Genomic DNA, 15,908 nt, shown 5'->3' on the forward strand with positions numbered 1-15,908 from the left:
TGCTGAGGTCAGCACTGCCCTTCTCGTCGATCTTCTCTGCTTGAATGGTGCCGCCTGCCTCCGTTACAACTTCCTCCAATGCGATGAGGTCTTCAGGAAGCGCTGCCACCTGCCCTTCAGCCGCTTGTACTGGCTTGGGAGAAGCCATCAGAACCTCGTTCTGTCGCGTTGTTAGTCAATATTGCAACATCACATTCCGATATAGCTGATATTCCACCATCTTCAAAGTTCTTTGAGACTCCTTTTCCGCCTGCTGCATTGTCGCTATCGTGGAAGTCAAGTTCACGTTTTCATTGTCTATGTCGCGTAACTTTGCTTCTAATTCAGCAATTTCTTCAGATGATCGTTGGCTCACATCAAACGTACGTTCTATGTTATTTCGTTTCCCTCGCGGCCGCTTGCTTTTAATCGGATCTGTTTCGGTTCGCCGAAAGGTTCAATCGTTCTGATGTTTATCTATCATATCTGAGACCACTACTACGTGCAGTAGCCTAGTTAAAGTGGGTCAAATTCACACTGGCTGGATCTGGACTGTTGGTCGTCCACACCCCCAAATTTCAAGATTGTTTTTCTTTGCTTTATTTTTTCAATCTTCGAGACATGCATTTTTAATAAACCTTTTTGCTCATATGATATGTGGAAAATATTGAGTCTCTTACAACTCTGTCGACTAGGTCTACTAACTTTTCTGGCTCTAGAGGTACTCACGATTTTTTGACGGTTTACATCTATGATTTTAGATGTAGTCATGGTGGGATGAAATAACATAAATGACTTTGTGTCTCCATTGTAAGAAACAAATGTTGTATTATTTCTCGTAACGGCATAGGATTCGGAGGAGCTAACAGCGCAGGTTTGGTAATTTTTTAAAACTTGTTTGTTTAGGTCATTGTCTTTATGCCCTCTGTGTAAAAACGCGTTCAACTCGGTCCGATCTCCGCATCCCAGACTTCCCGATCAAGATAAAAAAATTTATCGGATCGCCGCAGCCCAAGCGGAGTTCCAAATATTAACATGAATTTTACTGAAAGTACTTTGTAATTAAATGCAATTTAACAAGTGATGTACGTATAACAATGAGTTGGTTGAATATTCTTATTAACATCTTCAACAGGTCCTTCTCTTCCTGTTCGTCGCTACTACAATAGCATCTCCCATCACCTCTGAAATTAATGGCAAACAATTCGGCTTTGATGAATTGGGAGACATTCCAACGTCCACGTCAGCGATTATTTTTGGGGATGGTTATGGGCTTATTTTGAATACGGCCCTTAAGATAAGTTTACTTGATTGCCCCTTCCCAATTATTGCTGCTTATTCCCCCCCCCCCCACCCCCCTGCGTTTGGATAAATCAACAGCTAAATTTAATAGTCTACCCTAACGGACATTAGATGAACTCGCGGCAGCTCATTCCGACTTTTTAAAGCTGCATCATCACCAAAACTGCGAGCAGTCCGAGGGTCACGACGAGAATTTATTTACATTTCTGCCTGATTTATATAAAACAGAATAAAAACAATTTTGTGATGGTTAACTGCAGAGAACGTGAAAAAAGAGTGGGTTTGGTCGTCCAATCAATCCACCATTCATGTGGACACCTAATTTCCTCCATTTAGCCTTTCCCTCCCATGTATCCAGCCAGTGTGGTCATTATTCCAATCATTTTTCAAACTGTCCTGACTTTTGCGTCACTCTTTTCAGCCATTCCCAGACCTGCAATTAGCATTAGATAAGCACTCATTAGTAACGCATATGGTATCACGCATAGTAACGGTGCTTTAGCGAACCAACACCGTTACCAAATATAAAATGTTTTATCAAGTCTTTTATACTGCACCAAAGAGACTTGCAAAACGCTGCAGCTCTTTATGGCACAAGTTGACGTTTCTTGTTAAATTTCGCAAAGAGAATAAACTGAATTGACAGTAATAAAAAATGAACTTTATTCGTCACTTCTTTTATTATCTATTGAATAGAATCTTGTTTATGCTAGAGAGATACTTACATATGAAAAACGCTACAATAGAAAAATCGTATGGTCTATTGTTAATCACGGATCGTGAATGGAACGTGTATCAGTCCCGCCGTAAGACCGGGAAAGTTATCTTCGGTTGGCACTAGGTGGCACGTGAGTAGCACGTTGAATTAAACCTTTTAATTCCTGCGGAATCTCACGTTGGCAATTTATTGAGAGTAAAAGTGATTAGCAGGTAGGTTGATGCATCAGCGAAACCCATACTGCCCTCTTCGCTTTATTGTTTTCGATGAGTGACCAAACAGAGAAAAAAGAATGCTGCGTGAATGGATTCTGTCACTGTCTATGGTATATGCTGTTGTATTCTCGTAATATAATTCAGGTGTTAATCGAACTGACCCCATGGGAATCTTTCAACCCCTAATGGATTCTTGAAAGGTTCGTCGTTTGCTCGTAAGCCAGTTTGAATGGCAGGTGAAGGCCAGTGTAAGAAAAAAAATAATCGACTAACTTTTCGTTTTTATGGCATAGCAGTCTTGGTCCTTGCGTGCATTAAATATTTCGGACAAGAGTATGAAATGCGCACAATGTAAAATGCAAAATGCAAAAAAATAAGTGAATAAAATAAAATATAAAATTAAAATTAAATCTAGAATTTTCGATATCTTTTTTTATTATCGGTGGTGGAAATGGTCCAGTTATTGAATAAAAAATTTACTTTCGCTTTTCACGTTAGCCACAGTGCGTTTTTTTTTCAAAATACTCGAATCAAGCAGCTACTAGGATGTTGACACACTGTTCCTACGAAATGTGGTGTCCCATTGAAGAAGAGACTCGCATTGACTTGTACTGTCGAGGAGGTAAAAGAATTGCCTTGTGGCCACATGTACCACTTAAAATGTGGGCCCAAAGAGAGCAACAAACAATTGAGCAGTGTCTTCTGTCGGTAAAGACAAGTTCGCTCATCTTCCTTTATTAATCCACTTCAAACGGCTTTCCTTTCTAGGATTGAGGTGGAGAAGGTGATCCCAAAATGCGGGCACAGAGTAAAAATCGAGTGTGGGAAAAAGCTGTCCAGGAATGACTGTACTTCCATGTGTGAGAAAAAACTACACTGTGGACATCGCTGCAGGCTCCTTTGTCGAGAGCAATGCGCCAATTTCGGGATCAGAACCATACCCAGTAGTGATCTGCGTATACAATTAATCATGTATAACAAACACTATAATGTTGTCAAAAGAAAGCAAAAAGTACGTCTCTTTACCCGGTCAATAATCCAAATGCATGTTGCGGCCGTAATCCACTCTCTTGCGTGCACATTGCATTCGAAGAACTCAACACGTTTATTGGCAGAAAGATGAGTGCTGATGATTAACTGAACAATGTCACGACCCTCTGCGGTTGTCCCTCCAACCTTAGTCGACACTATTGGGTTTGTATTAGCCAAGTCAGCCAAGTAAGAACGTCACCTGTTTTGAACAATAATATAAAATAAAACTTGCAGGTGAACACTGTTTATGGGAATATGGATTTACCTCTTCGTACGTGTGATAATTTTCAAGATCAATTGCTTTTCCACTGTAAAGTGCGCGTCGGAGAGCGATGGTCTCTTGTTCCTGTCGCACCAACTCACCAACATCAGCAATATGGATTTTATGATTAATGTTCATACGAGTTAAGGTTTCAACCACATGGTTGTACCTGTTAACGGTATACAGATTAAATAACATGTACAACCTGATTGAAGATGAAACGTACCATTCGGGATGGACGCGAATGTCGACAAACTTGTTAATTTTACTCGGTGGGAACCAGAAGTCGAGGAAGCTGGTCGTTTGCGAGAACCAATCATCCAAAAGTTCCAGTTGGTCTTTCGTCTCGGGAATCGCACGGATCACAACATGCCTGCCATAGAGAAATGCTTCAGGTTAACAACTTTTAAGACCTCAGTGTGTGTCAGGTAATAGCTGAGCTTGTTATGCATTGGGAAATGTAATTTAAATACCCGGAGTAATCGACGTTTGCTGTCACTGAAATTGATAAAAGCAAACTACTACATAAAACTGCGAAGGGAATCTTCATTTTTTCTCCAGTTCACTTTAGTTTACGAGCTAAAGAAAGATATAAAACTGGTTTAAAATAATAAATGCTGTTGTGATGGTAACCAGCCTTACGTTTTCGATAATCTTTCATTATCATCTCGTCTGATTTTGTCTATTTCAATTTACTTAATCGTACTCCTAGCTAGACTGAATGACTTATTGACTCCTAACAAATTCCGTTGCTAACCCAATAACCGAAGCTGACCGTCAACGAACGTCACGATGAGATGTTTGCCGTTGATAGCTAAGCTTACCAGGCTTGAAGGGTATACACGAACCCACTGTTATCATTGTAAAACTATACACGAACGAAAACAAACTTCAGATTGTCACCTCTCTCTTATCTACTTTCCTGGCCGCAATAGTTTTCTTTATGTGTATTCAATGGACAACTGCAGTACTAAGAGTGTGATAACCGTGAAGAATCATATAACAGTCAACTTTCGCCTTGTTACTATAGAAGCCACTAATAGGCTTTAATGTCTGCTCCATCGGATATGCGAAGAACAATTTAACGCACCGTCAGGATGTAAAACTAATCAAAAGAAATCTTATATTAGCGGTGCAGTACCAGATCATTCTGCCTATACCCTAGCGGCAGGAAGGGCAGTTACACTTGCATGCTATATAGCATATACCTTGTGAGATTTTCTGCATAATATGCCGTTTTATTTTGAATTTCCCGTTAATTTTTGTCTAACTGTGATATAAAATAATTTTCTTTACACTTTTTCCTTTAAAGTTCATTTATAACATTTGAAAGTTTATTTTCAGAATTAATTTGAAAAAAGATTTTTCACGGAAAGTGCATCACGGCGTTTACCAACCATGTTTCGGGCCCATATTTCACGGTATATAAGAGTTGTTTGCGACTCCCAGAAATGGGCTTGCTAGGCAGTATGTTACCACTCTATAGGTATAGTTGGTATGGCCAGTACAGGTATCGGCCGGTACCTGTATATATATCCAACCAATACTGGATAGAGAAATAAGTGCAGTCACACAAGACTTAGGGAGTCGCTAGGTGGAGAAGGGGTAGCTCGTTGGTTGCTGGTCAATCTTCCGCCTACAGAAAGGTGGGGTAGGCAGCCATGACCCTCCTCGAAACTTGGGTACCATAGGTCTTGAGGATATCATGAGGATATCTTAGCAAAGAGGAAGTCCGCTTTTTTTTTTGTTTTTTATACAAAAGAAACTGATTTTGTTCTAGCCATCAATTCAACCCTAAATATATATTTATATCGGCTTATTTATCATTTTTTATATAGAGTAATAAATCTATTTTTATTTTTTATAGACTTTTTTCGCAAAGGGGCATTTCGTTTTATTTTGCGTTAACTAATGGGGAAGACGTTACAAACGACACTCAAATAGCATTGATCATTGCTTTCAATCCATTCCAGGTTTCGGTGGCCGTTGGAACAATTTGATCGGGCGGTAATTGGAAACCATAAGTACCCGAGTCTCGAAGTTCTATAGTGTATGAATAAACAACCCCTTCGTTCTCGTAGTAATGATCCGTGGTGTCACCAGATGCCACTGTAACTCACGATGTCTGTAACATCGAGGTAACAAAGCTCTTAATTTTCACGCTGGACGATGATGAAAACGTAAGGAGAACGTAATAAACTTACAAATGGTAACAGCGGTATTTCCGTAGGTATAGGGTGTCCCGTACGTGGATGTTAACGCATTCACAGCGATTTCCATGGCACGGAACTGAATAAAAATAAATAAATTGTATTTACAAGAACACTTGGTCTCATCATTTGTTTCTTATACCATCTCAGGATATTCCGCAGGTAAATCGGTGGTGTAGCCGTAAGGTGAAAGAAACATTTGTGAATAAGAATGCATATGAGAGATAGTTGTTTTAACTCTGCCACGATCAGCGGCAATCAAGTCCTAATGTTCAACAAAGAAACAGTGTTATCTATCTAATTGATTTTTAGCACCAATAAGACAAGTTTTACTCTAAATGCGCTGGCCTCGCGCTCGGAGAATGCGGCAATTCCATGATAAGCTATACAGAGTGACATATAGAAAAATTATATTTGTATCAATTGATATAATAGATTCAGTGAAAATTATACTTCCTGAACAGGGATCGCTGGAGGAACCAGATCCAGCAAAACCGATCGGAAAATTGCGGTTAGCATCGACACCGACGCACGTCGATTCATTGTTAACAAGACGATTCTTCCTCCAATTGCGATCCTTATAGAAATTAAACAGTTTCTTGTCAATTGTTGAATACGCGATTTATGACTCCAGCTTATACAGTATTCCAAGTATAGGCGTATCCATCTGGATTGGCAATAGGAACAAATTTCCAATCGTACTGGTCAACGAGCGAAGTAATCTCCGGATAGGAACCATATCCAGTTGTTATCTTTGATTATACAGGACCACTATTATAGTTGAGAAGCCAAACACAATTTTTACGAGCTTTTCTTTTATATACATGGTCGATGATACACACGCAAGTAGCCGCTGTAATCCACTCTCTAACATGGATATTGCAATCGAAAAAATGGACCGGTTTGTTTGCTGAAAGACCACTGCTAATAATCGCTTGGATGATTTGTACTTTGCTTTGGGGTTGTAGTTAGGTAGTTTAACGTAGGCACAAGATGGGCATTTGGGCGGGCAAATTTCACCGAAAAGACGATTGCAAGTATGTACGCAACGAAACGTTTTCTTGCACGGTTTGTCACACGAAAAAAACACACACAAAAAAAAAAAAATTATTGTGACATCTAAAAATCTTGCATCTGACATTGCGAAGTGGCAAACCGTGAAGGGCCCATCAACATAGGGATTTTCAGAGGTATTTTAAGTTAATGTTGACTTTTCCTGACAAACTATTAACTATACCGTTTCACCTATTAAAATGTGTCGAATTGCAAGGTACTAATTACTACGAAATTCATATCGATCCTTGGAGCTTCGGTCAAAACGGGAGATCTGGTAAAAGCTGAACTGCTTGTTTAAGGTATAAAGTCAGTGACCCAAACACGTTTTTCACTGATGCCGCATAATATAGTGCAATAAACAGTTTCCCGAAACTGTTCAGTTAAAATAAAAAAAGTAGCCGTTGAGAGACTAAAGAAATGGAAGACGGAGTATTAATTACTCGTTGAAAAACAAAATTACGCAAGAGCTGTTTTTCACTATCTTTTAATTCCAGCACATTTGCTATTTCAAACGAAGGCTTTCTAACAGAACAGTTTTGGACGCTACACTTTTTATTGCGATTCCGAGCGATTTATTATGAACATCAATTTTGATTAGTGATCGGACACTTTCTTAAGTGCACATCCCTCTGTTCCCATACAATGTCCAGCATGAATTCGCATCATGTTGCATCTTCACATTATTCCGGATTCACCTTTATCGCTTCAAAATACTCTCAACAACTAATCAAGGCCCAACACCCAAAGTCGACGAAAAAGCTCAATTTCACCAAGAACCACATTGAATATGTGCTTCAAAGAAACAAGTTTGCTAGATAGTCTCCGCTTTATATTTACACGTTTTTACACCAAGAGCCAAGAGGCGTAAGGCCTGAAATACATGGCTTTAAATTATTTATGCAATTGATATTTCATTAATTTAGTAGATCTTGTAGCCTTTGCCGTTGAAAGGGATGTGGACGGGGGCAACTGGGAGTTCGTATTCATGCACGGGAGCAACTGGGAGCTCGTATTCGTGGACGGGAGCGACGGGCAAGTGGTCACCTTTGGGCTGGAATCCAGCTTCATCAGCGGCCCAAGTCAAAGTGAATTTCTGGCCTTCAGGAGAAACCCAGTAAGAGGATCCTTTGTTGGTGTTGCCTAAGACTTCACCGTACGATTCTTTTCCGTAAGAATCGTAGGTGACTCCTTGCATCTTTTTCTGGACCTGGGACTCTTCACGGGTAGTGTAGTCAGACTGGGCATAGCTGTGAATTAAAAGATTTAATTTTTTCGGTTATGATAACCTTTTATACTCATCTTAAGTAGTATAAAGAATGAAATTCAATTACCTCCATTGGGTGCTGCCATCGAGGTTGCGCTCATCAGATTGACTGGTGATGGTAATGTCAGCGTATTTGTTATCCTTGTTGTAGGCTGGTGCGGGGTAGGCTGGTGCGGGGTAGGCTGGTGCGGGGTAGGCTGGTGCGGGGTAGCTAGTAGTAGGGTACTTTGGTGCCGGGTAGTTTGGGGCAGGGGGAGCTGGGAGCCTTGTATTCCGGCTTGTAGCTGGATGGTACGGCGGCAGCAACAGCCAAGAATGCGGCGACGAAGAACTATCGGAAAATATCGTCATTAGTTTAAAGTCCAAAGTTTTGTCTGTCTCCAGGTTAGGAAGAATTAGTGACAAAATGCCTTACCAGCTTCATGTTGTACTTAGGTTAGTTTGGTAAACAACTGATGCTTTTGGTTCCTTATTGCTGGGCTTATATAGTCAGGTGAATGGTAAGTAACATGCAGTCGGGCATTCAGTTGACCTAGTTGTTTTAGCTGCTAGCTTTCGTTCAAGCAGTACAGGTTCGGGCGTTGTGCAAAAAAATTCTGCGCTCTCACTTTTCACACTAGCTTTTTACAACACTTTTGTCTTACTTTGCGATAGACTCTTCTGCCACACTGTCAACATTTTTCCATTTCAAAAGCCCGCATTCAGCCCAAGCTACTAAAAATTGTCTATGCACTGCATAAAAGCATTGAATTTGTTAGAACTGGGTATGTTGACTTCCTCCTACCCCTTCCATTTCATTCCTATTCCAATGTAAACGTCTTTGCGGAAACTACTAGAATCGACTAGAATGGATGTTAATTGCTCAATTAACAGCTGAAGAATAAGCAAGAGCATGTAGACGTTGATTCTTATGATTCCTATTTGCCGCATGCAATCCCTGCATTGCAAGACCCATGGCCTGGAATGCATAATTAACCACCAAAAGACGGTGATCATCGCTTCTAAAAGTAGGTCAATAAATGAAATAGAAGCGACACACTCTTTTTTGCCGGCTACATAAACTCGTTTGAAGGTGATTCAAGACATCAGTTGTTCAATTCATCAAAAGTACGCAACACGAAACTAACAAATGGAATTTCTTTTGATTTTATTGGTTTACATTTTCATCGCTTATTGAAAAGTTTCAATTTCTTTTCGTAGTTTGTCATCGGCACTTTCTTGGCTGTTGCTGCCGCTGCGCCTTCCAGCAACAAGCCGGAATACAAAGCTCCTAGCTATACTACCCCAAACTTCCCTGCCATTAAATACTATGCTGCTCAAAGGTATTGTACACCATTTCTTCGGCATCGGTAAGAGTTGTGCAATGCAGTTCTGACAGGATAAGTGTGCACACCTAAAATTTAACTCATTTCCAGAAAGTATTGGTTTCCATTTCCAAAAATTGCCAAATTTCTATTTCAGGGGGAAAATATAACTTTTTGTTCGAAACTGTGGCTATTGAAATAATGCAGGGAAACTTATGAAGACAAAACCAAAATCATGTCTTGAGTTCTTTGAGGTAAAAATTTGGTTGTGGGACAGCATGCCATTCCTGAATTATTATTTCTACAGATTCACTTGAACTTAACACCAGAGAAGGACCTGCCTTTGATCAGAAACAGAACTGGTGATATCCATAACAAAATAAACTGTGAACTTTTACTATTAAAAATGGAGAAGTTGTGCAATGTAAGACCACACTCAAGACACAATTAAATAGGAGTGAACGTGAACGTGAAAAATAGAATGTGTTTTTATTCTGTATCAAATAAAGCTAATGAAAACTATTTGTTTCTCTACAACATTGAAATTTCTGAACGCATTTATGCACTAGAACATTAGTGAGAATTACATCATTGGTATTCATCAGTCTGGTATAATTTATATAGCTATTTAGTTGCGTAGCATAGAACATTGCTTTAATTCATAGCATTAGCTAATTAACATAGAATTGGGCAAGGTTGAAATCCACTTATCTTTACAGTGTTTAATTGCGTGGCGTACAATTTTTTAGTTTGCATTTCCACCACTAATGTTAATTTCCTAATTCCAACCTGAAATTCCCTTAAAAGGAAATGCTCAAATATTCGGACTAGATGTTAGAAGTTTTGGTTTGCCGGTTTGAATAATAGTTGCTGAAAAAAAAAAAAAATGTTGCGCTAAGCTCTTGAATGACATGCTAGTATCCTTCAGACCTGTCACGATGGACCGAATCGTATAGTACAGCTTTTGATCCGATCTATCATGACATCAGCTGATAGCTCTTACCTCTCTATTCAGCCTTGCATTCAGCTATTCCGCCTTGCATTGGAATGGTGGGCCAATCCCATACCAACGCTTGACGTTTCGAGTTGAACTTACAGACTCTTGGTTACTAGCAATCCCAACATTGGGAGGGTACCATACCCAGTCATTTCAAGTGCCGCTACACATAGAAATGCAGTCAACTCTTATATACCGTGAATTTAGGCACCAAACTACGTTGATAAAAAAATCGGGCAATTTCCGACATAAAACTAACTCCCATTTAAATTCTGAGAAAATATTACACAATGTCTTAAATGAACATTATTGGGAAAACAGTGATGAATATCATTTGACTTGACTATAAAACAAATAACTTAATTAAATGTTTAAAATTTCGTATTACTTTCAAGCACTCACGAATTAGGGTGTGGCATCACGCATCAAGACCGTTAACGACATGCAAGAATCCTCCATATCGCCTTGCGGCCGATGTTGGCACTAATTGGCTCACGCATTGTTTAAGTGTTATTCCAGTTGTCGGAAATAAAATTATTCCAGTTGTCGGAAATAAAACAATCTAGGATCGTCACTACCAAATTCTAGCATTTATAGTCAATGTTAATTCCAATCTTGACGTCACGTATCACGTTAATTCATTAACTCATTAAAGTACATATTCACTTTTTTCCTTCAAACTGGTGAAAATTCAAAGCAAAAAAGCGCATGTGCGATCAGTTGAGAATAGTCTGTTTTTCTCTGGTTACGTGCCTTTAAATCGCAATTGCCAAACGCCAAAAGGGAAGAGAATCACAAGGAAATGTGAAAACGTCACTTAAGGTGGGGTAAGAATAATATAGCCCTTGTAATTTTCAACGTCATAGGCTAGTGGCGAGCATTAGGGGGACACAAATTCTTATAAAATGAAGACAAATCAAAATTGGAACCAGTCGAGTGGACTCATCGATCGGCAACGGTAGGAAGGAGAGTGTCACACTCACACAGCCGTTCACTATCCAGTCCACATAATCTTACAGTCATGGGTAAATATCGTAGTTTCAAACTCAATAATTAAGCTCCCAGCTACAAAACTGAAGCCCCAAAGTACTATCGATAGCCCTTTGATTTTAATCAGCTTGCTAAAACAAAAACAATGTTCCACTTTTTAATGTAAAGTTCTACTGGTTGACGTTATTGATCATCACAATTTCGTTTCAGCTTTATTTATATTCTGAATTGTATCACTTCAGATTGGAATCTGGTACTAGTTCAGTTGTCTAATAAATGATGCCGTTAAACAACTTCTAGTCACATCGCATTCGTTGGTCGCATAGTGAGAGCTACGTTGCTAGTCCGGAGTTAGAAACACGTGACTGGTCAAGTTTAAATAGGAAACGTGAAATAAGGATCTGTTCACCGTATGTTTTCCATTCAGATAGGTTAAGAACATAGTCCATTCAATCATTTTCAACTACACATCACATCTAACAAATACGTTACCCATGTCCGATTACACGGCCAGGACTCAGCATATTGCACAATGAAGACCGAACACTTTAAAGTCTATTGCTACAGTGTTCGTTCAAATAATTGGCACGCACCACATTTATTCGTGTACTATAGCTGTTCCATGAAGAGTAACTCGGCTTTAAAAACGCGATATTTTCATTCGTATGTGAGCCGTTGGTAACGTAGAGGTCACTTTGTCTTTACCCTTTTACAAATCTGTTCCACAATCTAGCGTTCTTCCATTGTTTTTCTACTAAGAAAGTGTCAGTTCCCCCTTTTGCGAGTCACCGCATCCGTCAGTGCATCTCGTTATACCCTTCGCTGTTCTAATCGATCGTTGCCTTTAATCACCCAATAAACTTTAGTAATTGAAATTTGATGACGTTATTTTTTACACTTACATTGTTCAACTACAGGCATCAATTTGCATCAGCTTGGCTCGGAACAATCCCTGAAACCAACTTTCACTGTGTCAATTTATTAGAACAGACTGTGTAGAACTTGGAATTTTAACGACCCGTTTTTCTATCTAAAAATTGATTCTACTTGATGATGCTACCCAATTTAAATAATTTACTTGGCCATACATTAATTTTTTGATAGATATTTATTGAACAGAATGATTTTTTCAAGCTAATGCCTCCATGCCCCCATTCTTGACTCTCTTTCAGTCCTAAACAAAATGAACCAATTGAACCACGTTCGACTAACTACCCGCGTTCTTCCGAAGACAAAACAAACTCTGCAACGACTCTCTCCAACATTAACGAGACGATGGAGTCACCGAAACTGCATCTTGTGCAGCTTGATACTCGAATCGCCTCAATGTGTCCCCCATAACGGTCAAAATGTAGAGAGTCGCGACACTGCCAGGATTACAGAGATCACTAGTTCAAGAGAGAGCATTGCTTTGGATGCCTTGCTTCTTCGGACCACGGGTAATCGTCTGAAAGGAGTAAATTTAATTATTTCTGAAATTTGAAACAAGAATGCAGCCAGGATAGCATGAGCCAGGGACGAGACAAAATTATTCAGTGAAAAAACCGTGCTGGTTGTTACACCGCTGTTTCTACTTTACGCATTCGAAAGGCAACCTTCTGCAGCCATCGTTTAAATCTGAATCCACCTTTCTTCTTGGTGATATCTGCGTTCTTTTGTATAACGTCCGTGCTGCAGATCGGGTTAATCTTCTTTGCTTCAGAAATGCCGCTGGCCTCCGTTACGACCTCCTTCAATGCAGTGGTGTTTGCCTTATTTTGTGTGCTGAGGTCAGCACTGGCTGGATCTGGACTGTTGGTCGTCCACACCCCCAAATTTCAAGATGGTTTTTCTTTGCTTTATTTTTTCAATCTTCGAGACATGCATTTTTAATAAACCTTTTTGCTCATATGATATGTGGAAAATATTGAGTCTCTTACAACTCTGTCGACTAGGTCTACTAACTTTTCTGGCTCTAGAGGTACTCACGATTTTTTGACGGTTTACATCTATGATTTTAGATGTAGTCATGGTGGGATGAAATAACATAAATGACTTTGTGTCTCCATTGTAAGAAACAAATGTTGTATTATTTCTCGTAACGGCATAGGATTCGGAGGAGCTAACAGCGCAGGTTTGGTAATTTTTAAAACTTGTTTGTTTAGGTCATTGTCTTTATGCCCTCTGTGTAAAAACGCGTTCAACTCGGTCCGATCTCCGCATCCCAGACTTCCCGATCAAGATAAAAAAATTTATCGGATCGCCGCAGCCCAAGCGGAGTTCCAAATATTAACATGAATTTTACTGAAAGTACTTTGTAATTAAATGCAATTTAACAAGTGATGTACGTATAACAATGAGTTGGTTGAATATTCTTATTAACATCTTCAACAGGTCCTTCTCTTCCTGTTCGTCGCTACTACAATAGCATCTCCCATCACCTCTGAAATTAATGGCAAACAATTCGGCTTTGATGAATTGGGAGACATTCCAACGTCCACGTCAGCGATTATTTTTGGGGATGGTTATGGGCTTATTTTGAATACGGCCCTTAAGATTAGTTTACTTGATTGCCCCTTCCCAATTATTGCTGCTTATTCCCCCCACCCCCCCTGCGTTTGGATAAATCAACAGCTAAATTTAATAGTCTACCCTAACGGACATTAGATGAACTCGCGGCAGCTCATTCCGACTTCTTAAAGCTGCATCATCACCAAAACTGCGAGCAGTTCGAGGGTCACGACGAGAATTTATTTACATTTCTGCCTGATTTATATAAAACAGAATAAAAACAATTTTGTGATGGTTAACTGCAGAGAACGTGAAAAAGAGTGGGTTTGGTCGTCCAATTAATCCACCGTTTATAATTCATGTGGACACCTAATTTCCTCCATTTGGAGTTTATAGCCTTTCCTTTCCATGTATCCAGCCAGTGTGGTCATTATTCCAATCATTTTTCAAACTGTCCTGACTTTTGCGTCACTCTTTTCAGCCATTCCCAGACCTGCAATTAGCATTAGATAAGCACTCATTAGTAACGCATATGGTATCACGCATGGTAACGGTGCTATAGCGAACCAACACCGTTACCAAATGTAAAATGTTTTATCAAGTCTTTTATACTGCACCAAAGAGACTTGCAAAACGCTGCAGCTCTTTATGGCACAAGTTGACGTTTCTTGTTAAATTTCGCAAAGAGAATAAACTGAATTGACAGTAATAAAAAATGAACTTTATTCGTCACTTCTTTTATTATCTATTGAATAGAATCTTGTTTATGCTAGAGAGATACTTACATATGAAAAACGCTACAATAGAAAAATCGTATGGTCTATTGTTAATCACGGATCGTGAATGGAACGTGTATCAGTCCCGCCGTAAGACCGGGAAAGTTATCTTCGGTTGGCACTAGGTGGCACGTGAGTAGCACGTTGAATTAAACCTTTTAATTCCTGCGGAATCTCATGTTGGCAATTTATTGAGAGTAAAAGTGATTAGCAGGTAGGTTGATGCATCAGCGAAACCCATACTGCCCTCTTCGCTTTATTGTTTTCGATGAGTGACAAAACAGAGAAAAAGAATGCTGCGCGAATGGATTCTGTCACTGTCTATGGTATATGCTGTTGTATTCTCGTAATATAATTCAGGTGTTAATCGAACTGACCCCATGGGAATCTTTCAACCCCTAATGGATTCTTAAAAGGTTCGTCGTTTGCTCGTAAGCCAGTTTGAATGGCAGGTGAAGGCCAGTGTAAAAAAAAAAATAATCGACTAACTTTTCGTTTTTATGGCATAGCAGTCTTGGTCCTGGTCTTGGTCTTGGTTGTTTTTTTTTATCAGATAACGGAAATCCTCAGATTAATTATTTATTACCTCCATTGGCTGCTGCCATCGAGGATGCGTTCGTCAGATTGGCTGGTGATGGTGATATCAGCGTATTTGTTATCCTTGTTGTAGCTGGGAGTAGAGTAAGCTGGTGCAGGTTAGCTAGTAGTAGGGTACTTTGGTGCAGGGAAGTTTGGGGTAGTATAGCTAGGAGCTTTGTATTCCGGCTTGTTGCTGGAAGGCGCAGCGGCAGCAACTGCCAAGAAAGTGCCGATGACAAACTACGAAAAGAAATTGAAACTTTTCAATAAGCGATGAAAATGTAAACCAATAAAATCAAAAGAAATTCCATTTGTTAGTTTCGTGTTGCGTACTTTTGATGAATTGAACAACTGATGTCTTGAATCACCTTCAAACGAGTTTATGTAGCCGGCAAAAAAGAGTGTGTCGCTTCTATTTCATTTATTGACCTACTTTTAGAAGCGATGATCACCGTCTTTTGGTGGTTAATTATGCATTCCAGGCCATGGGTCTTGCAATGCAGGGATTGCATGCGGCAAACAGGAATCATAAGAATCAACGTCTACATGCTCTTGCTTATTCTTCAGCTGTTAATTGAGCAATTAACATCCATTCTAGTCGATTCTAGTAGTTTCCGCAAAGACGTTTACATTGGAATAGGAATGGAATGGAAGGGGTAGGAGGAAGTCAACATACCCAGTTCTAACAAATTCAATGCTTTTATGCAGTGCATAGACAATTTTTAGTAGCTTGG

At 39.5% G+C, this 15,908-nt stretch overlaps 2 protein-coding genes and 5 long non-coding RNA genes across 9 annotated transcripts; 2 read left to right on the plus strand and 5 right to left on the minus strand.

Moving 5' to 3' along the window:
* Positions 1-1,957: 1,957 nt before the first annotated feature.
* On the minus strand, positions 1,958-4,121 carry LOC123472474 (carboxypeptidase A1-like). 2 transcript variants are annotated; one of them, XM_045174065.1, is made up of 5 exons: positions 3,982-4,121; positions 3,735-3,881; positions 3,512-3,677; positions 3,241-3,445; positions 1,958-3,166 (listed from the first exon to the last, which is right to left on the minus strand). In XM_045174065.1, the coding sequence occupies exons 1-4, from the start codon at positions 4,056-4,058 to the stop codon at positions 3,425-3,427; spliced, it is 411 nt and encodes a 136-aa protein (XP_045030000.1). In that variant the 5' UTR covers positions 4,059-4,121; the 3' UTR covers positions 1,958-3,166; positions 3,241-3,424. The 2 variants fall into 2 exon arrangements, with proteins under 2 accessions (XP_045030000.1, XP_045029999.1); XM_045174064.1 differs by having other exon boundaries at positions 1,958-3,445; positions 3,512-3,881.
* Positions 4,122-5,312: 1,191 nt separating this feature from the next.
* Positions 5,313-5,981, minus strand: LOC123472477. Its single transcript, XR_006646920.1, has 3 exons — positions 5,861-5,981; positions 5,713-5,797; positions 5,313-5,633 (listed from the first exon to the last, which is right to left on the minus strand). It is a non-coding gene; the product is annotated as an uncharacterized LOC123472477 (long non-coding RNA).
* Positions 5,982-6,041: 60 nt separating this feature from the next.
* Positions 6,042-6,512, minus strand: LOC123472486. Its single transcript, XR_006646930.1, has 3 exons — positions 6,360-6,512; positions 6,172-6,295; positions 6,042-6,101 (listed from the first exon to the last, which is right to left on the minus strand). It is a non-coding gene; the product is annotated as an uncharacterized LOC123472486 (long non-coding RNA).
* A 1,074-nt stretch (positions 6,513-7,586) lies between these two features.
* Positions 7,587-8,462, minus strand: LOC116935391 (endocuticle structural glycoprotein SgAbd-1). Of its 2 annotated transcripts, XM_045174052.1 has the most exons (4): positions 8,454-8,462; positions 8,304-8,369; positions 8,106-8,263; positions 7,587-8,021 (listed from the first exon to the last, which is right to left on the minus strand). In XM_045174052.1, exons 1-4 carry the CDS (start codon positions 8,460-8,462, stop codon positions 7,694-7,696), a joined length of 561 nt encoding a protein of 186 aa, XP_045029987.1. In that variant the 3' UTR covers positions 7,587-7,693. The 2 variants fall into 2 exon arrangements, with proteins under 2 accessions (XP_045029987.1, XP_045029986.1); XM_045174051.1 differs by lacking the exon at positions 8,454-8,462 and having other exon boundaries at positions 8,106-8,389.
* Positions 8,463-8,846: 384 nt separating this feature from the next.
* LOC123472488 lies at positions 8,847-9,865 on the plus strand. The gene is made up of 3 exons (XR_006646932.1): positions 8,847-9,360; positions 9,500-9,596; positions 9,650-9,865. It is a non-coding gene; the product is annotated as an uncharacterized LOC123472488 (long non-coding RNA).
* Positions 9,866-10,579: 714 nt separating this feature from the next.
* Positions 10,580-13,219, plus strand: LOC123472492. Its single transcript, XR_006646936.1, has 2 exons — positions 10,580-11,364; positions 12,502-13,219. It is a non-coding gene; the product is annotated as an uncharacterized LOC123472492 (long non-coding RNA).
* Positions 13,220-14,133: 914 nt separating this feature from the next.
* On the minus strand, positions 14,134-15,755 carry LOC123472482. Its single transcript, XR_006646926.1, has 3 exons — positions 15,508-15,755; positions 15,182-15,414; positions 14,134-14,312 (listed from the first exon to the last, which is right to left on the minus strand). It is a non-coding gene; the product is annotated as an uncharacterized LOC123472482 (long non-coding RNA).
* Positions 15,756-15,908: the final 153 nt, after the last annotated feature.

Source organism: Daphnia magna, linkage group LG5 (assembly GCF_020631705.1).
Source record: "Daphnia magna isolate NIES linkage group LG5, ASM2063170v1.1, whole genome shotgun sequence".
In the NCBI taxonomy this organism is placed as follows: domain Eukaryota; kingdom Metazoa; phylum Arthropoda; class Branchiopoda; order Diplostraca; family Daphniidae; genus Daphnia; species Daphnia magna.